The sequence below is a fragment of the Oreochromis niloticus genome, linkage group LG16 (assembly GCF_001858045.2).
Source record: "Oreochromis niloticus isolate F11D_XX linkage group LG16, O_niloticus_UMD_NMBU, whole genome shotgun sequence".
Classification (NCBI taxonomy): domain Eukaryota; kingdom Metazoa; phylum Chordata; class Actinopteri; order Cichliformes; family Cichlidae; genus Oreochromis; species Oreochromis niloticus.
In genome coordinates this window covers 29,389,179-29,413,367 of record NC_031987.2, presented here as the reverse complement: position 1 = coordinate 29,413,367, position 24,189 = coordinate 29,389,179, and the positions used below count along the sequence as shown (strand labels likewise).

General features: G+C 41.5%; 3 protein-coding genes across 12 annotated transcripts in view; 1 reads left to right on the top strand and 2 right to left on the bottom strand.

The window, feature by feature from the left end:
- Positions 1-1,281: 1,281 nt before the first annotated feature.
- On the top strand, positions 1,282-15,255 carry lcp1 (lymphocyte cytosolic protein 1 (L-plastin)). Its single transcript, XM_003449498.4, has 16 exons — positions 1,282-1,443; positions 7,166-7,261; positions 7,974-8,122; positions 8,250-8,373; positions 9,054-9,186; positions 10,348-10,429; positions 10,538-10,703; positions 10,940-11,082; positions 11,427-11,522; positions 11,882-12,077; positions 12,183-12,261; positions 12,395-12,509; positions 13,083-13,216; positions 13,472-13,592; positions 13,965-14,089; positions 14,193-15,255. The coding sequence occupies exons 2-16, from the start codon at positions 7,198-7,200 to the stop codon at positions 14,320-14,322; spliced, it is 1,857 nt and encodes a 618-aa protein (XP_003449546.1). The 5' UTR covers positions 1,282-1,443; positions 7,166-7,197; the 3' UTR covers positions 14,323-15,255.
- A 732-nt stretch (positions 15,256-15,987) lies between these two features.
- Positions 15,988-20,883, bottom strand: cnot11 (CCR4-NOT transcription complex, subunit 11). 4 transcript variants are annotated; one of them, XM_005475281.4, is made up of 8 exons: positions 20,677-20,883; positions 19,937-20,277; positions 19,557-19,721; positions 19,226-19,378; positions 18,324-18,526; positions 17,383-17,585; positions 16,870-16,966; positions 16,252-16,449 (listed from the first exon to the last, which is right to left on the bottom strand). In XM_005475281.4, exons 2-8 carry the CDS (start codon positions 20,253-20,255, stop codon positions 16,252-16,254), a joined length of 1,338 nt encoding a protein of 445 aa, XP_005475338.1. In that variant the 5' UTR covers positions 20,256-20,277; positions 20,677-20,883. The 4 variants fall into 4 exon arrangements, with proteins under 4 accessions (XP_019208308.1, XP_005475338.1, XP_013129452.1 ...); XM_013273998.2 differs by lacking the exon at positions 20,677-20,883 and adding an exon at positions 20,496-20,670 and having other exon boundaries at positions 19,937-20,400; XM_005475280.3 differs by lacking the exon at positions 20,677-20,883 and adding an exon at positions 20,496-20,670.
- A 266-nt stretch (positions 20,884-21,149) lies between these two features.
- Positions 21,150-24,189, bottom strand: part of LOC100698414 (abl interactor 2) — a 30,492-nt gene continuing 27,452 nt past the window's right edge. For all 7 annotated transcript variants that reach the window (XM_005475287.3, XM_005475289.3, XM_019352760.2 and 4 more), the window contains one exon: positions 21,150-24,188. In XM_005475287.3, coding sequence (XP_005475344.1) covers positions 24,013-24,188 — 176 coding nt within the window. In that variant the 3' untranslated portion in view covers positions 21,150-24,012. The remainder of the gene's footprint in view (position 24,189) is intronic.

The following is a 24,189-nucleotide window of genomic DNA, read 5'->3' as shown; positions in this document are numbered from 1 at the left end:
TACAATAAGTTGACGTAATCTTTTCTCTATGACTTGTTGGTATCTCATATTATTGTGGAGGAATTTTGGCCCATTTTCTTTGTAATGTTGTTTCACTTTATTGAAGTTTGAGGTTTTTTGTTTGCGCACTGCTCTCTTGAGTTTCTACCACAAGATTTCAGTCAGGCTGAGGTTTGGACTTCATTGACGCCATTGCACAAGCTCAATTTCTTTCTTTTTCAGCCATTCTATTGTAGATTTGATGGGTGTGCTTTGGATCATTAGATATCAGATAGATGGTCACACATTGGACTCTAGAATAGTTCGTGGTGACTCAGTGACAGCAATGTGCCCATGTCCTGTGACCAAATCATGACCCCTCCACCACAGCTGGTATGAGGTGTTTGGGTTTCTCCAAATACAGTGCTGTGCATTATGGTCAAACACTTCACTTTGGTCTCATCTATCCAAAGGACATTGTTCCACACGTCTTTGTGATTTGTGCTGAGATGTACTTTTTAGAGAGCTGAGACTCTCTCCTCTCTCCTGGCAAACCTTCCAAACAAGTCAACCTTCCTAAATAACTTTGGGAAGGTTGATGCACTGTGCTGACACACCCCTGCACTTGACTACTCCAGACCTGCAAACTGCCACAACCTCTGCTTCTTTAGAGGTGCTCACACTTTCTGATGGTCGTTTAATTAATTGCACTTGATAAATACTCTCTTGGTTTCTATGGAAGCAGTAATGGCACACTTAGTTTTTTACATGTGGGCATGAAAATGTTCTTTTTCACAGCTGTAGTTTATGTGTCTGTAGCTACGTAACTGTTCCTCAGTGCGTGGCTCTTTGTAACTCCAGCTCTCTGTTGTCTTTACCTGCCTCTCAGCTTCCCTCCTTGCTTTCGCTCTCACTAACAACCACAATTATATCCAAATAAAAATGAAACTGCAGATTAAATAAGTAGATACTAAATGATATAAGGTGACAGAAAAAAACTACTTGCCCAGATTTCTTCAGTATTGATTCATCTATTGAATTTGTTTCTTTTAACTAACGCCTTCTTTTTGATGTCACAATGTTTTAAATGATACCACTGGAGTCCTGCGACACCTAAATGCCCACGGCGACCGCTCCGGCAACTGTTCAAAAACTGCAAAAGAAGCTTCAAACTGTTAGCGGTGGGGGGGTCACCTTGACTTGTAGCCACCGTGCATTGCCATATAAAGACAAAAAACGCCTTTCATTCCTGTTTCTAGTTTCAAGTGTTGCATGTCACTTCCTTCCTCTTAGATTTGAATAGATGCGTCGTCGCCCTGCTTTCGGTCCCAACTCAGTGCGCTGTCTGAAAAGCAGTGAGCAGCACAGCAGCCAGAAGAACCGACTGAGGACGAAAGAGATAAAGACGGACGACAAGTGTTACCCTCCGAGCCCAGAGATCAGCCTCCTCACCACGTCTCTCAGGTAAAGAAGGTAGAGGTCAGGTGGCTTCTAATCCACGTAGGTATTTCCTGAAGGCGTAACTGCAGGGTGAGAGTAAGACTTAGATTTTTCTTTTTATTATTTAATGCCCTTTGCAGAATAGAAAGAGCAAGAAAGACTGAAAGATGAAGAACATCTCTGCAGGGCATCTTTGTAATGATGTATTATCACATATATCGCTGCACAGCCATTGATTTTATTACTGAAGCTGGATCTTTCTTGACTGCAGCTCAGTTTTGCTGCTGTGTTCATTAAAGCCTGCCCTGCCTCAAAAACCAACAGCACAAACTCTAAACCCACCTTGTTTACAGCGTGCATGTTGCCTTTAATCATTTAACACCTGCTGTACATAAATAAAACAAAAGAGCAGCTAGAAGCAGAGTGAGGCCTGCACGGGGGAGAGGAACAGTGCAGAGAGCTGAAAAGGAAGTTTGCGGTTTTCAAACTTCAACTGCAAAAAAAGAATCTCTTTAAGCAATGGGTGGGCAGAAATTTAGAGATCATCTCAGGACAAGCGATTAATACTTTATGTTTGGAGAAGATGCTAAGCTGTGGATACAGTTAACTCAGACCTGCTTGGATGATGTGCGCTAATGAGGTTTATTATGTGTAAATGCTCTCAGGGAGGGGTGAGGCGAGATTGGGGCCATGATGCTTAGAGACAGCCCTCTTTCTTTGTGCTTTGTGCAGCTTTTTAAAGTACTTCTACCCATGCTTACCAAATAATAATACTTTTGCTACACTACTTTGCTATTTGATTTTACTTGCCAATCATGCAATATTCTGATGAAACAGGATGCTTGCCCACAGATGAAGTAACACGTGTGCATTCAGTGCAGGATATTCTTGACACTTGCTAGTGTTGCGTGTTTTAGATCGTGGCGCTGCAGGCCATTAAGAGGCTGAATGGAAATGAGGAGAAACATCGGTGTAAAAGCATTTCCTGTGGTGTGAGGCTTTTTTTAAATAAATGACAGCATGCATGAAACATGGGATGTGCGGCGCTGCGGTGAGGAAACGTACCGCTCTTGCTTTAACACATGGAACACACTAAAATGACCTGTTTGCATCATGTTTCCCCCCACGCTTTTCTCGGTAATGACGCCAGCTCACTGTAGCAGCGTGCAGAGCTTTGGTGGTATGTTCTCTGATTATTTTCAAAGTGGAAGGCGGAAGTCTTTAAAGTTAGTTTGTTTTAATATTAGGTGGCGCAGTGGTGCAGGGTCACCTCACAGCAAAAGAGCTTCTGGTTCAAATCCCAGCTGGGGCCTCTCAGCGTGGAGCTTGCACATTCTCCTAGTGTCTGCGTGGGTTCTTTTTGGGTGCACTTCAGAGATGTGCATGTTGGGGTGTAGGTGTAAATGTGAACGTGGTTGTCTGATTGCTTCTGTGTGTCAGCTCTGCGACAGGCTGACGACTTGGCTAGTGCATGCCCCGCCACTCGCTGGGGTGAGATTTATTAATCCTAAATCATCAAAGCTTCAGCAACACTTCACTATTTTAACTATGTTAAAAATTAGAATAAGAGATTTCAGACACAGTACTCATGTGTAACTAACTTTAGATTTTTTTTGTTTGTTTTATTATGAATGCTGTTTAGTCCAGGTGTTAGTCAGAGTCAAGATACAAAGCAGTGCTGGGAAAAGGTGAAATACACACGGACTCATGACCCGTGTACATGAGAAAGTTAAACCGTGTGAACTGTAAACCCTGTTTTTAAGGGGGTTAAAGTTTTCAGAACGGAAAACAATATTAGCAACAAAAAGGAGAACTCATGCATGCAGATGCTAAATCAGTCAGAAATGGTTGATATAAAAAATGTTTAAAAATAAAACTGTGAAAAGAAACTGGAGCTTGTTGCCACAGAGAAAAACAGATAGTTTGAGGCAGATCACAGAAGAGCAGCAGTGCTGGGTTTATGAGCTCAGCGACACTTTGCACCATAAAGGCCAGACTGAGTCATTTAATTTCCATCACCCATTTTAGCACATTAAAAGAGTTAAGACCCGTACTTTCGCAGAGCTGAGTTTCATTTCTGCTTCTGACTGCTGGCTGCTGTCTAACAGGCCGCTTGATTTTTAGTGGCTCAAAGCTAATTCTCATACTTAAAAGATACGTGTGTGCACATGGTGAATTTGGCTCCAAAATCAAAATAAGAGTGCCAGAGTGGACTTATTAGCAGCGGCTAATGAATGCCAGTGGTTGAGTCTTGCGTTCGTCATTCACCCACGCTCAAAAAAAGAAAAAGAATCTGCCCAAATTAAATAGTGTAAATAATCTAACAGTATAAAGCCCTTATAAGGCCCTTTTTGGGTGCTTGTGGCACATTTATCTAACTGTGTTGTTTATAGTTGTATATCTTAGACTGTACAATTTTTATTCTTTATCATGCTGCTGTAACATCTATGTAACTATCTATAGATCTATCTATTGCTGACTTCAGGCTGTGTTTATTGCTAATTAATTTAACTACATGTACATTTCCCAAATAATTTAGTTACATAAGTAAATGTGAAATTTTACATTTAATGGAATTTGCCCAAATGATATTTACTTGATTGGTACAAATTCAGTTTATACCAGGCACATTTTCCTTAATGATGAATTCTTTGAATAAATTAACCTTTGATTTTATATATTTCAGTTGCATTGTTCTCATAATTATTGTTTCATGTTCATTGCGGGCGAGGAATCTTTTTTGTTTTTGTGCATCTGTGGGTCTTGCTGCAGAAATCTCCAACACCCTTTATGGTCACTCTTTACGAACAATAAAACAAAACCCAGCCCGGCCCTCCATGAAGGACACTTGACTATTGCCCACTAGAAGCTGAGAAACATTTACTGTGTACCTGCACAGTTCAATCCAAATGATTCATACATCTGTAACCTGTCATCTCTGTGGATCTGATCCAAAAATGTGCAATCATTAAGTCTTTCTTTCTTTTTTTTTAGTCACTTGTAGCTCAGTGGGGTTAGCTTGAGCAGTTTTAGCATTCATGGGGGAAAAGAAAAGGAGAAGAAGTTTGGGTGTTTTTACACATTTACATATTTCGACTCATGCTAATATTAGCTGCGTCTTTATTTATCCTATCTTGGGTTTTGGGTACATCACCTGAAATCAGCTAATTTTGCTCTTTTTAAGGCAGCTTTCTTTTGATTGGCTGCCCCTCATTAACATAGGTTTGAACAACAGGTCATTTTACAACAGTAATTGTAAACAAAGTATTTCGTCATTAGCTTACAGCTGTCTGCAATCACTTACTTATCTTTCATCAATGTAACTGTGGCTGTGACACTTCTCTTTATACTGCGACACCATCTAGTAAATCGCTAAGTGTAAATCGCATTTTACAGCAATTTGCCTTTTCTTATCATCCCTTACATCAGGTAGCTTTTCGTCCAATTTTATTAATAAAGTCATCATCAAAGCGCCTTCCCTATAAATCTGTCGTAGCCCCCTTCCTCCTTTTGTCTTAAATGTTACTTTGTGTGCCTCTTCACGTTCGACTGCCAAAAAAGGATCTGAAGTCGACAAATGCTCGGAGTGAATCATCACAGACTGAAATATAACGTCCTGCGTGTCATGTGATTGGCAGCTACTCAGAACTGCTTCACTCTTCCTTATCTGCAGCTTTTTCCTTTCTTAAAAGAAAAAAGAAACAGGTCATGAACATGTGGTCATTGTCAACGTGACTGTTTGGCTGCAAAAATCGACAGCGCTCCAGTTAAATTGCATTCTTTAAAAATGCAACGCATGACAGTGCAAGGAGAATATATTGCAATGATTTTTGTTCATTTAGTCTCTGTTTTGCCCAAGTGACACTGGAAACAATAGGTTTACTCGGTGGCGTAAGTGGTACATGAATAGATAAATCTAGATCAAGAATGTTAAACTGAAACTGTCAGAATGGTGAAATAAAGGACCTTCTGTCACATTACAGCATCAGAAGTAAATGTTACAAATAGTCAAAGTTTCCACACTTGCAGTCTGAAGCTTTAAGTTTGGCACTGCTCGGCCTCATTTGCAACATGACCTCAAACTTCCCACTGAACTGAGATCATCGATCACATCTTCAGTTGCTCAGTTCCTCTCTGCTCTCAACTTTTTTTGTGAGTAAAGAACATCGAAAGGAATAAAACCTGACTATGTGTTGGTGCGTCCAAGAAGCTGTTTCAGACAGAGGCTGAAAGGCTGAGGTTGATGGGCTCCCACCAACAAGTCCTCAGAACTAACACTTCTACATCCAAGGAGCAAAATGTGCCTTCAGCACATTTTCTCTGGGATCTAAAAACCGATCGAGTCAGCTGACACAGAAAAAATCATTAGCTCTACTGCAGCATTTTTTGGAACAACATGGAGTGGGAGCTTCTGTTTACTAAACTCTGTCTCCAGTTCCTGGTGGATGTTTGTCCCTGAATGAAAGCTAAACAGAGTTTGAACATGCCATCTCTGGATCTCTTCATCAGCTTTCAAAAACAAAATTAATTAGTTTAATTCTTCTTAATTTAATCACTTAAATTATGGTTCATTATTTATCACAGCCTCAAACAGGGTGACATCATCTTTGACTATAAATCAAATCAGTAATGATAACACCCAGAAATGTAAATTCTCAGACAGCTGCAGCTTTGGTTGCTGTGGTCTCTGAGCTAATTCTATTTGACTCTAAACTGCAATCATCTGAATTCTCTGTCAGATCACCAATCTTATAGCATAAGAGCCTCTTTTGATACCCAGTAGTAGGGCAGATCGCTCCGCCCACTGCTGCCTAGCAGCAGAGAAAATACCGTTAAAATGAGAAGACCCTAATCCATATGATTTATGTCCAAACAACATAAACAATCATCAAGCTACACTAACAGAGATGCACAAAGCGATTCCTTGATTTACTGAAGCAATGGTAGCTGGTGCTAAACCTGTGACTACACTCAGTACCTCAAAAGATTCTCAGCGATTAAAAAGTGCCACCTCTTAGAGTGAGACTTGTTGTTGTTGTGCAGCTTTGGGTAGACCTTTTCTTTACTGCACGGGCTGGTAGAGGGACTGTGTTTCTAGAAATGTGCTTCAGGGATGTCCACACAAGAAGAGACCAGCAGTGTTGTGTTGACTGGAGACTGTAGGATGTCAGGGATGAGAGGTGAAACGGAAATAGGCAGTTTTTAAGTTCAGTTTCAAGGTGAGAAGCTGATGCGACCGCCAACGAGAGCAAAGGATACTTTTGATGAGGTGGTAATAGCAAAACTGGAGGCTTGAATGTCAACTAGACAACCGCCATCTACAAATGCAGACGCAGCTTAATGTGAATGAAAAGATTCTGGTTTCTAAACAGGGTTTTTGTGAACCAGAGCATCACTGTGCTGTTTCCTCTTTTGGCAAAGAATTTGTATGTACTTGCGACTTGACTGTTCAGTGGGTGGTTAAAGGTTACCTGCGGGACCTCAGAGTGCTCTGATCTTATTACACGCCCAGCAGTAATGAACAGAGAGGCTTTTGTCTGTCAGGCAGGAAGTGAAGCACAAGCAGGAAGTTTTACACTGGCAGAAGTGAGAACTGAGCAGTTTGCTTCACAGTAGAAAATCAGGATACCATCTTTGAGTTTCCTCTTTCTTTCTCTACCACATGGTCCCCGCTTACATGCTACTCGGTGCTGACAGGCTTTGACTTTTAAATTTAATGATGTCTTGTTTTTTTCTCTTGTGCCAGTTTCAGGTTCCTCTATTGATTCACGCTTCAACATGGCCGCCCCACCAATCACTGCAGAGGAGCTGGAGGATCTTAGAGAAGCATTCACTAAAATTGGTAAGACAGATGTTCAGATGATCTCTGAAGGTGTGCTCAAAAGATGTACGACTTTGTTAGTGTGTTTAAAATGTCCTGGGTGAGTGGGAAAAGTCAGATTTGGCTGTCTTTTGATAGTTCTTTCCTCTAATTGTATTTTTCTTTCTTCTCATGATAAAGATCTGATCATTCCAAATTTCATACAGTTACCATTCAAATAAATACAAATGCCATGTAAAGAAGAGATCCCTAAGAAGACACAGCAACAGGTTAAACTAATATCATTTTGAATATTTAAATAAGGCTGATGTGTAATCTCAGCAGCCCGTGCAGCCACAGAGATGAGAAGGAAGTTACACACCGGACATGAAGTTAGGTAATAAAACAATACCTATGATTAATATTTCAGGCCGGACATTGTGTTAGAGAGAAGTGTGCAATCTGCACCGTTAGCAGAGTGAGTAGAGTAGCGTTGCATGATTTTAGGTTCACTACATCTTTCTTCTGATTGGTTGGAGTTGAAGAGGAGATGATTTGGGTGCACAGAAGCCCCACCCACCCGCTGTGTGCCTGAGATGACCATATTAAGGATATCCACCTGACATCATACAGACCTGTGCCTGAGCTATTTAGAGCGACTTACATGAGTTACTGTCTTCATTCTATGAGACTTTATAGGGAAAGTTTAATGGACCCTCTTTAAAGTTATGCTTTCCCCTCCATCCTCCTCCAGATGTGGACAATGACGGCGTTATCAGCAAGGATGAGCTTGATGCTGTCCTCAAGGCCGCCAACCTTTCACTGCCCGGCTACAGAGTCAGAGAGATGATCCAGGAGCTGAGCAAGAGCAGCGAAGAGCTCAACTTTGATAAGTTTACTGAAGTGGGTTTACTGTAGAATGATCAGACGAATATACAGTGCAGACATGGTGTGTGATCACTGATCACTCACTTCATGCATACTGCATAAATTATTATTTCTGACCTTTCTTTTTTGTTCCCATCTCCAGATTGTCCATGGACTAAAGAGTGCAGAGGTTGCAAAGACCTTCAAGAAAGCAATCACCAAGAAGGAGGGCATCTGTAATGTGGCAGGAACCTCAGAGCAGACTGGCACTCAGCACTCTTACTCAGGTCAGCACACACAGTCGTGTTTTCATATCATAGTAGGGACATCAAATTGATATAACACTTTCTCCCTAGCTGCTTACCCTAACCATCAAAAATGAATGCCTAACCCTAACTGTTTGCCTAAACCTAACCATAACCTAATTGTAACCCTGACACCAAAACCACATTTCGAATCTCAAAAATGCCTTCAACCTTGTGGGGACAGGCATTTTCTCTCCATAAGGTCTGTTGGTCCCCGTAAGCATAGTAACATTCTAATTTTTGGTCCCCACAAAGATATGGAAACACACCCAAACCCAAATACATTAGACATTACTGGAGAGTTTTCATATCAGTAGTTCGCTTAATTTGATGCCAACCAAGCTTAAAAGTGTTTATGTAAACAATAAAACAAACCTATTATTTAATATGAGATGCTAACCTAAACTGTATGAATGATAATGATGAATGATCAGGATAAATGGGGCCACCAATAGTCAGTAAAAAAAGCACATCTGTTGTTATATGTGTGCATTGTTGAACTTGCCTCAGAGAATCAACTAAATGAATCAGACACCAGAGTCTGACACTCATATGTATATAAAGTAATTTAAAAAAACAATCCGTTTTGTTAATATTTTGCACGTGGTTGATGCAGATGATCATCCAGCTGCTCACTTTAATTTGCTTTTTTTGTTCTGCAGAGGAGGAGAAGGTAGCCTTTGTGAACTGGATCAATAAAGCTCTGGAGAAGGATCCAGACTGCAAACACGTTCTGCCCATGGATCCTAACACCAACGACCTGTTCACCGCCATGGGAGATGGGATCGTTCTCTGGTACGTTATCTTTCACAGGAACAACAGCTGACTTCCTGAAAACTTAACTCACGGTTTTAAATACAGGATTTCACCCTGTTTTTCTGCTTAGAGCTTTGTAATAGCTTTCTTCTGGAAAATGGAAAGATTTAGTAAAGAAACATGGCATCAGCAGTTACACATACTGCACCTTTAAAGCAGGCAGGTTTGATATCTGTATACTGAAGCCCTGCAGCCTGATAGACTGACAATGATAAGCAATTTTGAAACTTTAATAAAGTGCTGGAAAAGTGCTAGAAAAGACTTTCTAAATATTTGTATCTTCTAGTTTTTATGAGAAACACATCTGATTAAAGTATGTTGCATATGTTTTACAGACGTGCTTGGGTTGGATATTACTTTGGTTTTAAATAGCTATATTAACTTTACTGGTTGGTTATAAACTGAAAATTTGAGCAAATTTAAATGACAAACCCAGTTCCAAAAAAGAAGACAACTGTGATACCTTGTAATAATTTTTAGATCTCTTAAATGTATATTTTATTCACAAGACACCACAGGAAACAAATGTTTAAACTGGGACATTTTACTACTTCATTTTTGGAAGCAACAGGTCTAAAAAGAAAGTTATGACAGGGCTATGTTTACCACTGTGTCGCATCTCTGCTTTTAGCAACAGTCCGTAAACTTATCACTTTTTTTTGTATTTGCTTTTTGTTTCATGATGTGTTGCATCAGCACCTGGATTCTTACACAACCTGTTGTAATAGATGCGGTGCAGCTTAGCCGTGTCTGATCAGGAGCTTCCTGAAAGACGTTATCTGGATGGAAGCATATGTTCTAAACCCTGTATATACCTTTGAGGACTTTGAACTGGGCATGCACTTTTGGAAGTGGCCATGCATGCCCATGACAAAACCAGCCTGTTTTTAAAGGAGTGCTGCCTGAGTGAATGATTCAGTATTGATTGTCCACCATCTCCCTGCTCACAGATATTTCTCCAGAGTCTCTGATATTATGTACAATCCATGTAGTTTTGCAGATTCGTGAACCTCTGTACTTCCTTGCTGAGATATTTTAGCTTCAGGGACATTAAAAGGCAGAAATGAAAGTAGTTCTACTTTAGAATTGGGGAAGAAAATAGTTCTGTTATCAATCTGGATGTTTTTCCTCTCTTGTTAGTAAAATGATCAACCTGTCTGTAGCCGACACCATCGATGAGAGAACAATCAACAAGAAAAAGCTCACACCCTTCACCATCCAGGTGAGACTCTCCTTGATTCTGGCAATGCTTCTCGTCTTCTTCACCTGCCACTGTCAGCAGTCTAACAGAGTCTCTGTGCATGGGATATCTTACTGCTTGATCTAACAGGAGAACCTGAACCTGGCCCTGAACTCGGCATCAGCTATTGGCTGCCATGTGGTGAACATTGGAGCTGAGGACCTGAAGGAGGGCAGGCAGCACCTGGTCCTGGGTCTGCTGTGGCAGGTCATCAAGATCGGGCTGTTCGCTGACATCGAGCTCAGCAGGAATGAAGGTGTGTGTGTTTCTCATTTAGAATACAATGAAAGCTAAAAACAGACTAAAAAAAGACCACAGATGTTAAAAAAATACTTTGGAAGTGATATTATTTACTTGCTGAGAATTAGATTCAAGTATTTAAGACAAAAAATAAAACCAAAGCCACCAGCTGCTTTTCAGTTGCTAACCAGCTAATCTATACTCACTCCATGCACATGAGGATGTTTTTAATATCTGAACACATGCGTGCAGCTCTGATCGCTCTGCTGCGGGATGGAGAGAGTCTTGAGGATCTGATGAAACTTTCCCCCGAGGAGCTGCTGTTGCGTTGGGCCAACTATCACCTGGAGGAGGCGGGCTGTGGCAAGATCAACAACTTCAGCAACGACATCAAGGTGATCACACACAGACACACATCTGGGCCTTCTGTATAATGCATAAGCAGTCTCAGGCCTAGAAACGCAAGCTGGGTTTAAACCCGAATACTGAAAGCAAGAGAACAACATCGGCAAAAGTAAAGCTAACTCTGTGTTCTCAGAGTCCCACAGACCAAATGGAGAAAAGAACTGCTGTAGCCGAGTTGTGATCACTTTTATTCATAAAAGAAAGTCAAATCAGCCAACATCAATCTTTCATCGATACTGTACTGCAGACAGACTCACGTTAAAGACCTTTTCTTCTCTACAGTGTGAAGTTGTCTGGCTGTTAGAAGGTAACCTTTCCAAACTATTTGTTCCAGGATTCGAAGGCGTACTACAACCTGCTGAACCAGGTGGCACCCAAAGGAGACGAAGAGGGAATTCCCCCCATTGCCGTTGACATGTCAGGACTCAGGGTAAGACACCCGAGCATGCATCTGATAGCCATAGTGACCATTTATAGGACTAGTTCACACACATCAGTCAGTGTTGCTATTGTTTTTTATTATTATGCTATTTTTTCATTCTTTGTTCCATAAAATATCAGAAAATAAAAAATCTAATTCCTTAAAGCAAAAGGCAACATTCCAAATACGTAAAATACAAACTTTATGAATTAGTTTTGGTGCCAAATTAAAAAAAAAAAAAAAAAAGAACAGTTTAAATAAATATGTGCAGACTTCTGTTGTGACGGACCTGATTCTTCAGGAAACTCTGATTTTCAGCTGGTTTTGGTTCTCACGTTCTTATGTCGGCCTTGCTGCTTGCTCTGCAGGAGAAAGACGACCTGAAGCGAGCGGAGCTCATGCTGGACCAGGCCGAAAGGCTCGGGTGCAGACAGTTCGTTATGCCTACAGATGTCGTCCGTGGCAACCCTAAGCTCAACTTGGCTTTTGTCGCCAATCTGTTCAACAAATACCCGGCTCTGAAGAAGCCAGAGAACCAGGACATCGACTGGAGCTCCATCGAAGGTGGGCTTAATTCATATGTGAGAGATTCCCAACTTTCTAGACCTCAGTGTTCTCGTTTTCCCGCCATGGATTTTTAATAGCAGATTTTTTGTTGTTTGTTTCCAGGTGAAACCAGAGAGGAGCGCACCTTCAGGAACTGGATGAACTCACTGGGAGTCAACCCTCGTGTAAACCATCTCTACGCGTAAGACATCTCACCGCTCTTCCTCTGTCCTTCTTTGACATGCAGCATGTTGAGAATGTGAACACGTAGACAGCTGGACGGTCTCTCAAGATTACAACACCAAAGTGACGTGATGTGTTTGTTTGTGCTGCAGAGACATCGACGACGCCTTGGTGATCTTCCAGCTGTACGAGAAGATCAAAGTACCAGTGGACTGGGACAGAGTCAACAAACCTCCCTACCCCAAACTGAGCAGCAACATGAAGAAGGTACAACAGCTCAACACAGTTCAAGTCAGACATGATGGCTCATGATGGCCGGCTCTTTCGGTCTCACTTCTTCAAATGCCTCCCATCTCACTGTTCCAGGGGAAAGACATCAATTTATGATGGATATGAAAATCCCCCCCAAAACATTTTCATCGAATTTGACCAAATCCACGTTGCCTTTTCTAGAAAGATCAAATTTCCATTCATATTATATACAAAATTTGCAATGATGTTCGCTCTCCTGATCCCACTATGAATTCTTGAAATACTTCTGTATTCATTCACAGCAGCCAATGATTGTTTGTGAAAGATGTTTTCATTCAAAATTTTTTTTCTTTTTTTGCAACCTCACGACCCAGCAAGACGTTTGTCATTACGACACATACTATGCATGTTGTAATGACACATTACACATATCTGAAAGGATTCATCTGATCTGGAAAAGAACATTACATGTGTGAGAAGCTGTAAACAACAGGACACAGGACTCAGAGATCAGATATTCAGATATTTTAGGGATTTCAAGCATCCACTGATCCGTGCTGAACCCGAACCTTTGTTTGTGTGTTCCAGCTGGAGAACTGTAACTACGCTGTGGAGCTGGGAAAGAAGGAGGCCAAGTTCTCTCTGGTCGGCATTGCGGGTCAGGATCTGAACGCAGGGAATCGAACCCTCACCCTCGCTCTGCTCTGGCAGCTCATGAGGAGGTAAAACCTCACTTCACTCACTTCTCACATCTCTTTGGTCTCATCTTCTTATTTTGGTTGCTCTGATTTGTGATGCGAACATATAGGGCTGTTGGTCTAACCCGATATGAAATCAGCAGATATTTGAACGTGTTTTGGCTGTTAAAGAAAGCGTGGTAATGCATTGAAGGGTGTATAGCACCAGGAACTATTTAACTTAGTCTGCTTAGAAATGCCCCATTCAGGAATCTCTAAGCTACCTGTGTGTGCACTCAGGTACACCCTGAATATTTTGGAGGACCTGGGCGATGGGCAAAAGGTGATCGATGACACCATCGTGTCCTGGGTCAACGACAACCTGACAAGGGCCGGAAAATCCACAATCTCCAGCTTTAAGGTAACACACCTCGACAGTACCCACATGGAAATCCTCCTTATCCTCCAGTTAATACTCCTGTGCACAGATTTATCACAGCTTTAAAGGGAACCTATTCTACTTATTTCCAGCTCCAGATCTTTATTGTTGAACTTCGCTAGAGTTGCTTTGTGGTTCAGACTAACCCGAGTTTATGTTGCACTGGGCCTTGGTGCAACTGCTTAACAGTTTGATCCTCTGTCTGAAACAAGCCACTGCGTGAAACAAGAACAAAAACCCAACAGGGAGGTTTTGGTTACACTCTGGATGGCAACCAGGCTCATAGCAGTGTAGTTTCACATCTGTAACACTAAACAATGAGAGATTTACAGTAACTCTGCTGTTGTTGGTTAGGACGGCTCCATCAGCACCAGCATGCCGGTTCTTGACCTGATCGATGCCATCCAGCCTGGATCCATCCGGTACGACCTGCTGAAGACCGAAGACCTGACTGAGGAGGAGAAACTCAACAACGCAAAGTACGTACAGCTCTTCTTACAGCTTCTTATCACTTAACAGTTCAGAAATGTCTCTGCATCGCCAGCAGCAGGAGATTTAATCCAACAATTACTGTGTCTTTAGGTACGCTATCTCCATGGCCAGGAAGATCGGCGCCCGGGTGTATGCACTCCCCGAGGACCTGGTGGAGGTCAAGCCTAAGATGGTGATGACGGTGTTCGCCTGCCTCATGGCTCGTGGCCTGAGGGCCTAAAACCACAATCACGTCCCGTCTGTGAAGAGGAGACCTCTAAAGCTAGCACCCAAAGGAAATAAGTTGCTAATGCAGAGGCTCCACTCACAAGTTGTGGCTTTAGACTGTAACCATTTAATGACCAGAAATATTGGATTTATGATGGCGATACAGCTGTGGGACACATTTCGTAACATCTGCTGGTGATTGATGTCTTTTACTCGTGTTTCTTTTAAATGTACAATAGAAAACTTTGTTTTATTCAAAACCAAGAAGCTGAAATAATCCCAAGGGTCAAGTTAAACCTCACCTAAAGAGTTGATTTAAAATCACACAAATCACAGGTGTTACTTTAAATGTGTTTTTACATGAAAATATGAATATTAGAAAAAGGATCTGTACCAGTCTTGATTTTCAAAGTGTTTAAGTCAGCTACACAGATTTCTACCTCCAGCAAATAAACTAAGGGGAAAAAGTTCATAGTGTTTCAACTGCAGACTTTTAGCTTCAGTGTCTGTTACAGTAGCTGATTCACAATTCACAGAAGACGACAAATCAACAGGTACAACCAGGAAACAAGCACAAAAATAGGCTTTTAAAAAAAAAAAAAAAAAAAAAAAAAAGAACAGAAAGGCTTTGAAGGCAGCTGATTGGAGGTTAAATGTCCATCTTTGTTGCTGTATTCATTTTCCACTTTTCCTCAATCATCTTTTAACTGTGAACATTAGAAAAAAATAGTTTTTTCCAGTAAAGACTTAACCGGAGCATACATACAATCCACATTATATCACAAAGAGTTTTATTTCCTATGTAGAGCTGCAACAATTCATTTTTTTAAATTTCTGTGAAACCACAAGTGATCAGTGTAACACAGAGCCATCTGATTACAGACCCAGCCAAATCAAAATGTTTATATGTGATGTTTTTCAAGAAATAAACCAATTTTTTTTTTAATTACTTTTGTTATTATTCATTTGACATCCTGACATTTAAGTGGGGTAATCACTAACATTATATAGTGATGGACATTGTGACATCACTGTGGGATGCACACCTGGGTCGCACTCAGAAAATGTTTTGTTTTTCCCTGATCTCAGTGGAAAATGTCACAAGCTCAGATGAGTCCAACTGCCATTACGCTGACACACTAGATGCCAGTATTAAGACTTGCTGCTCACCTGGCCGCCCATTCTTCATTACATGACCCACTTTAACTCTTACCTTCATTGAGGCTTTCAGCACCTGTGGTGTGAAATTAATAATTGGCAGTACAGCAATTCCCAAAAATGAACATAACCGGTAGACCAGTGTGTGGTAAACGCTAAAGGAGAACTGCAGCAGTGGGATCAGCCAGCTCTTATCGTGGCTGCTGTGCAGATACGTCAGTAAAAGTGGTTTTTAGCCTTCTTTGGCAGTTACTGATCTAAACTGACACCATGTTTACTCTTAACTGTAACTTAATATTTAACAGATATATTCTTTCTGAAAATGTAGGATGTATTTAGCGTCTTTAAACTGTCTACAGGAAATACTGTGTCTGCCTGTATAAAAAGGATTTGAGTGTCACAGTTGTGTGAGGATGCTGATACAAGCCATTCAAGTACTCACCATGGCAGGCAGGCGGCACAGGGGGATGTGAGTGACAAGAGAAATGTAACAACAATCCAAAAATACAACTACACGGAGTCAAATAGACAATCTCTTTAATGAAAGAAACTCAGGTTTCATTTTCAAGGGGAGAGCAGTGGAAAGGAAAGGAAATGCTGCTGTCCTTTAGGCAGAACTGGATGCCAAATTTGAAGGACTTCATAACATATTTACAGTTTTTCCTCTGAGCTGCACAGTTTTCTCCTCCTGTGATGTACAGGGACACTACGAGTGTGCATTAGAGCAAACAGTCCTCGTTTAGCCGCTGCTTCAGTCCGGCCCGTGTAGCATCTATGACAAGTCTTATTTGGCAGGTTTGGCCTCGGTGGGGTTTTCTCCGGTGTCCAGAGTCTTGAGGAGGCGGAAGAGGCCGGCGGCCTCGCGGATGCGGCTGAACTCAATGCAGAAAGCCTGAACCTCGATGAAGAGGTCCTGAACATTGATAATCTTGTTCCGGATGAGCGACTGCAGGAAGACACAGACCAGACGGACCAGGCGATTCTGGAAGAAAGAAAGTGTGATTAATACCTAATAACACCACACAAAGCATAGTCTCCAATTTACTGGAAAACACACTGAACCAGTTCAGAAGATTCTCACCCAGTGTGGGGTGAGCTGTGCAGTACAGCCCTGTCAACAAGTCTGAGCTATAGTCTGTGTACTACAGTCATTCTACCTTTTCATTAGTCTATTATTTAGCACTTATTAGTAGGGGTGTATGTGCTGCACATGTACAGTTTGTGGATACACCCCGCTAACCAAGCTTGCTAGTGTTAGCTGATTAACACTCCACACTCACAACAAAACATATCAACTTTCTGCTCCAAAACTTGAGGAGTTCTTTGTCCTTTTATGGAGTTTTTTTTCAAGGATTATGATTAAATATTAAGAAGCATCACTATATCGAGTGTTGTACTCTACCTGCATGTATTTGTCTTTGATTTGCTCACAGGTGGAGATGCAGTTAGAGATGTAGAGGTGGATAAACTCAGGAGGCAAATCCACAGCTGTGGTCAACCTGAGGACAACCCCCGCCCCCAAAAAAACAAGAGTGACATTTCCACTTTTGACAATGAAACATTTAACAGCTTTTAAAACAGACCCAGTTTAGTCAGTCAGCTTCTGAATGAGTCATAGCGTGAGGCGAGTTTAGGGATTAGAACTGGGCTTACTGGCGAGAGGCCGCTTTACTCTAGTCACACAAAGTGCAGATTAAAAAGTAACCAGTGACACAAACCCCACAAAACCTTGAAAATGTTTGAAGACAGGATTTAAAAAACAAAACTTTATTTTTACTTTGACTTTTTAAAACTCAGAACACTGACTAAGAGCATCAGTGTTCTGATCATCGTCCTGGCTTTGGTTGTTTTGTTTTGTTTCAAATCACACATTTTGCCTTTTTCTGTAAGCAGCTCCATGGCTCCGTGACCCCACCTGTTGACGACCTCCATGGAGTGCAGCGACATGTCCATGTTGACCAGCACTGAGAAATATTCTGTGATCTGGCTGCTCTGCATCAGCTTTAGCAGCATCTCGATGGCCACCAGCGGGTTGTTCTCAACCAGGTCAGGCAGCTTCACCGGAGACAGACCGATGTGGTAAACCAGCTTCGGGTCCTTCTCCAGCTCAGCCAGCAGCTGCAGTGACAGAGCATGCAGGGAGTTACTGACAAGCAAAGATTTACACGCTGCATTTCAAATACACTGGAGGAAAAATGATAAATATTTTACCTCTGATAATGTCATAATGTTAAAAGCTCAAACCGTTACTGGCTCCACATCTGGAAACAAAGATTTTATGCTTTCTCTTGTAAACCCTCTCTTCATAATTCAGGGTCAACGGGGTGCTGGAGCCTATCCCAGCTGTTCTGGGGTCAGAAGCGAGGCATGCTCTGGACAGATTGCTAGTATGTCACAGAGCTAATCCTCAGTAACAACAGACTGTATAATGAATCTCTCTGGGTCTGGGAGTGATGGTCGGACAAAAGATGTCAATTTTTGATGTGGCTAAATATAAAAAATTATCATCTTGTATAAAGATGCATACTGTCCTCCAGTGTCTGGAGAAACAGAAATAAACTCCCACTATCAATCAGCTGTAAACTATCAGGCTTATCCTCTGATTAATCCATCTCATTCCATTTTATTCCTGTTGATTTCACATTCTGACTCTTTTCAAACCATTTTTCAATGTCTTGTCTTAATATATTTGTCTTGTGCTTTTCTCCTTTTTGTGAAGTAGCAACGTTAACCCTGAAATTCCTCTCTGGGTTTATCTAGTTGCACTCCAAAGGCAGCTGGTGGCAGCACCATAGTTTCAGTTTAAATAGAATTTCAGTGCCTGACTTTAAGAGAAGCATTCTGTGGCTGACCCACCTGTGATTGCTGCTGTGCAGACAGCGGGCTCTTGAAGGCCTTGGACATGATGCGTTTGATCTCCACGCCGGTGCTGTTCTTCACACACATGGAGCGATCCCACTGGATGCTGTGATCTGGCTCGGTAGGGTTCAGCCACGCCAGCTCGTCCTCACACACGTGGAGAGGAGGCGGCGGCCGGATGAACTCAGGGCGGAAGTGACCTGAGGATTAAACAACGATATTGAAACACTTGTGATAATCCTGGTCTGTTTCAGACTTAGCTTTATTCATGGGTGGCGGTCTACTCTAGTAACCATGGCTACATGTGTGCCAGCTTTAAAAGGTGTTCTCATGTTCAGAGAGCGATGAATTGTAATATTGGGACACCACGACAAAGAGCTGAAGCTCTGATGCACACACTAGTGAGACTTTCAGGTTCTTGTGTGACCATGCTGCTTCATCTGACTTATGGATGAACATAAGTCAGATGTGCACTTGACAGCTGAAAACCCACAAAACTGCCAGCAAAGCAAAACGTTTACGTGCTTTTCATCTGTGATCTCCTTATTCACACAGCTCCTGTCTTGTAAGCTAGAAGTGAATAACCAGCCCAACGTTTTTTTAGTGATGAGAAACATGATGATAAGACATACTCTTTTCATTTTGCAAATTGCGCACACGCACACATACACAGTGAAATCACTGACTCAGGGTCTTTGTGTCATGTCAAATCATTCTGAAAAAGATGGAACACGATGACCTACCGAGGTGACCTCCTAAATTGATCCCCCCTCCCCCCACCTCCACCTCCACCAACAACAACCGTGGTCAATCCTAAAATCCCTTTTAACGTTCTTTGTTTTCTGCATAACAAAAGCCTTTTTTGAAAAACGAACAAACAAATCACCAATAACACTTACTTTCCAGGGGAGGGCGCGGGCCTGTGACCAGAGACTCTATGATCTGGTTGGCCACAGAGCTGTCGAATCCTGAGTTGGACGAGTCTGGGTCTGGATCGTTGAGAATGCTTGGGAAACTGGCCTTACTCTGAGTGGGCAACTCTGACTGACGCTCTAAACAACAAAGAGACAGAAACAGTGAATTAAAACATAAGAGAAACAAAGTGCACTGCAAACTAAAGAAGAAAAAAAATTGTCTTTTAAAACAAACCAGTATAAACAAGTGACAGTTTTGACCAGTCACACCTAGTCTTTCAATCAGTAGATCATTTATGGGTGAGTGGGTACTGACCTGCCAACGCTAGCTGCAACCCGCTGATGTCTACAGACTGGGGCATGTTGCCAACATCCATGCAGGACACCTGTCTGGGTGTCTTTTTGAAGAGATCCCTGGGAGGTGCCAACATCAGTTGGGACAGGAAGAACTTCTCAGGTTGGGTAATGGGAGGCAGGAAGCCTGGACACCAAACAGATGAGACTTCATAGCCCTCATTCATCATGTTACACAGTCACACCAAGACTGCCAGTGTTACTGGGTGTTTTCCAACAAGAACTGAGCGCAAATGTTTAATTGAACTGAACAAGTTTTTGTGAAATGAGAAACAGTTGGCTGATTTCTTTCTCGGTGACATAACCAAAGTCAGGAAAAAGCGTTTTCACACGGAGACCTACCGGACAGCACCTTCTCCTGCTCCTCTCCGGCAGGTGCGGGGTTCAGCAGGTGCGCGAAAACAGCGGCGAAAGGGTTAGCGGCCAGTGGCTCGGTGCGGTACATCTCCCACAGCAGGTAGAGGGCGATGAGCCGCTGCGGGGAACTGGGCAGTAGGTCCGGTTGCTGCAAAAGCATGACCAACACCGAGCCCACCCTGAAGTGCTCCGCTTTCCCGAAGTAATGATGAAAGTGAGTGGAGAGGCTTTCGAAGGAGTTGGTGCAAGCCTCTTCCGAGATGATGCTCAGCAGGTTGGACAGTTCCTTCGGAGCGAGTGTCATGGTTTCCTCAGCTGAATCTTTTCTGCTTGGGCGGAACCGTTATAAGACTGTATTGTTTTTCTTTAAATAGCTAATATAGCAAATACAGCATCTCCGCAACGAACCGGGTGTGTTTAATTCATATTTGAAGAGGAAATCTGAAAAGCTACAGAATGAAAATAATCAAACGAGTTAGCAAAAAGTTAGCTTAACTAGCATTGCGGCGCTAACTGACATAAAGCGGCATTTTCATAGTCATACCAAATATTCCGCCCCACAAACTCCACTCTGCCCGGTGCTGAAACTGCATAACAGTCTTACAAAAACTAACAAAACATTAACCGATAGAAACATCCAAGTTTGTCCAGGTGTTTTCACGACTGTTGAGAATCGGTGACCGATGTATTAGCAGTTTAAATTCACGACAGTACGTCGGTCATACCGAGCTGCATCATGGGTGATGTAGTTTCGTACAGTGGCGTTTCACTTCCCCCTTAAAATAAACTCGCTAAAACACTTTATATAATCATTTAAGTCATCTATAGGAAAGCAGAAATTTTAGACTCGAAAAGCGTGAAGCGTCATCCAATAAGAGTCACTTTTAAAGCTACAGCTGATCATAAAATAGTGGTTTGACTAACTAAAGAGCTTCTTCCTTTACCCATCAGTCCTAGCGTTACGTTATCATTTCCGGCGTTGTCCTGTCGAAATAAAGTGATCATTGTCGATACACTCACTTAAAAGTGTTCTTTCATTCAGTTTTTTAAAAACCTTTAAGCAGGTTTGTGAATATTTTTTTTTAAAAAAATATTCTCAGTTCTTGTGACCATACGTATTTAATTATTATTTCTTAACTCTTCTGTACGCAGTTTCTACCGTCCAGTCCGATAAATACACGGCAGTAGCACATGCTTATTGTTAAGACATTTATTTTGCATTTTCACTTAAAGAACATTGTGCTTTCAGTCATGTTCACTTTGGAAAGGAGAAAGCTTCTCCTGCGGCCTGTTCTTTCAGGTAGATCCTGAAGAATGAGATGGAAGAAATAAAATGAAAGCGATGATCTAAAGAGAAACCAAAGCTCCTATAAGAAACTCAAACGTGATGAGTGCAATTCAGCAGGGGCGCGTCCAGACTTTTTTTTTTGCCAGCTGATTGTAGGGTGTCTTACTTTCTCTCGTGGTCACGTTTAATGAAATTATTACTAACATAGGAGGGGGGGGGGGGATTTAACTTAAAATATTTTGTGAATCTCAACCCAGAATTGTCCTGTTTAGAGGTTAATGTCTGCACTGAGGGCAATCAAACAGATTCCTGATTTTCTTTTCTTTCTTTCTTTCTTTCTTTTTTTAAAGGCCTTGGAGAAGCTGTCCATAACATTTCACAGTTCATCTCATTTTTTAATCCACACTTTAAAGGGATATTGCAGGCTAAACAAAAACCAGAGTGAGCCAAAGTTTGGAGCAGCTCAAACGATTTGCTGTCTACATTAAAGACATTCTGTCTGAAGGCTGGTGATCGCTGTGTTCACATATGAACTTACACCAGGTTTTTTTGTTTTTTTTTTAACCTTTTCAAAGAGGGTTGTGTGCTGCTTCACACTACACCTTCTGTTCTTTGTGTGCTCCTACAGGGAAGTGTGCAAGTTTCTGATGAGTTGTATCCATTTTAATCTGGACAGCACTTTGTGCTTAAACTTGAAAATACATGGATATATAAATAAATACAATAATATCTGAAAATGTCAGCTTGGTATGTAGGTATTAAAATAATTATTTGCAGCCACACAAGAGAGAATCTTTACCTTACGAGCATCAAGAAAAAAAGTTTTCTTCCTTCAACTCAAACATCTATTAGGGGAAAAACTGTTTCTCATCTTATTTGTTATTTAATTTGGCATACTCTGGTTTCTGTGGTAAAACACCTCTTAAGTTACACTGTACATTAAGGACACACTGTTTTCAGGTCCAAAGTCACTTCAGTCAACAAGGGAACATTTGGTTCTTACTGGTTCTCACACACACGTGCACACAACTCTTCACACACACATATGGCACAAAAATATCCACCTTTTTCTGAGAGTCGGTCTTACGTCCAAGCACACAGGACTTCAGTTAAAGGGCTATTACAAGCAAAAACTGCACAGAAACATCACAACCTCCAGCCGGTCAAACAGACATCATAAAGCAAGCTGGTGAAACTACAGGAAAAGAAAGAAAACAGAATATGGAGAATAAAAATGTCCGTTATATATCAGGCATGCAGTCAAACACACTGTAAACTTAAAAAAACAAAACAAAAACTGATAACAGCTCCAGAATCTCCTCCTGGCGATTAGATCAGGTCCACTTTACTACACGACAACAAAACCACGATGAGGTCGGACACAGGAGAGCTTAGTTCTGCTGTCTGGTCTGACCTCGGTGATTGATCAGATCTCTTGTGGATTAGATAAAATGTTAGTTTAGTTACACACATACATTTATGAAGCTGAAAAGCCGGTTCTGCCTTTGCAGCGTCATTCAACACAGAACTAACAAGAAAACTTCAGCTACTGGAAAACAGACAGTTCCACTTAGACGTCACATCACAGCAGGATGTGTGATGTTAAAGGAACTTTCTATGAGGACAGAAGCTCAGTTTTCACTGAATACTGTCCATGAAGAGAGCAGGATGGCATCCAATCAACTTGCAAAAAGGTCACTCACACAACTTCACTGAGTTTAGTGTTACTGAAGATCTTTGTGCTGTTCGCTTTGTTTAACATAAAAACCTTTCTGACTTGTAGTGTTTTCTTTTATTGTTTCCTTCATGTCAAGTTTATCTCCCAGACTCCGCACTCAGAGAACACCTTCTTTCACCTCATTGGCAGATAAGGCTCTTAGGATTGTTTTTTTTTTTTTTTTTTTTGGCAGATTGGCACCATTAAAAGTGACGCAGGATTAGCTTTTACCAGTTCCACACTACAGTGTCCATTTGAATCAACATCACTGGCTTATGTCTAGATTTCAGCTAGATTTTCTGTTACTTATTATAATAATCACTCTGTTGTGATCATGTCTATGATTTCTAAAAACATTTATGAACATTTAACCACACTTACATACTAAATGGTTTCACATCTGTATGATGCATGCAACATGTGCTGCAAGAGAACAAATTTCTTATGTCAACATCTTAAAATCAATTTCTTGTGATTAAAAAAAATAAAATCAAATGTGTCCTACTCATGTCTTGATCTTCTGGGTGCAGTCATTTATTTTGATAAGTAGGACTTAGATTATTAGGACAATTATCACTTCTGCAGCATACACACATTTGTATGACCGAGACCCGAAAAAACTAAAGTGTTGTCATACCCTGAATGTATGGCAACACCTGTACCATCAAGTCCCACTTAAACATTCTTTTCTAAAATGTGTGTAGTCGTTCTTAAAAGAAACAAAGCTGTTGTGTGGCTGGAAAGCACCGCATTTCATAATTTCTTTGAATTACACTGGGTTGACAAGAAGATACCCAAAGAACTTTACTGACATTTTACTTGCAGGTTGAAAGGTCTCAGGTGTTTTTAAATGAATATCTCACACCTGAAACAACTCTTAGTCCTAAAGCACTCAGGTAAAGCCTGTTATTGATTAAGTGGTCGTTTTGTTTTCACAAGCTCTGACTTTCTTGTGATCAATTAGTGTGAATTTAAGGAGACAAATGGCAACGTGGAACAGGGTCACATTTTCCCTTCTAGTTCTTGACTGCAGCTGTGATTACAGACACGTTTGGCTCAGTCAGCGTAGTGCATGATGGACTCTACGTAGTTTCCAGGGAAGAGACCGGTGGTCGAGTTCATCACTCCTTCAAACCACCCGTCCTCGTTCTTCTTGATGACGTATATGATCGCTCCTTCTTGGAATGACAGCTCGTCCTCCTTGTCGGCCGTGTAGTCGTAGATGGCCACCAC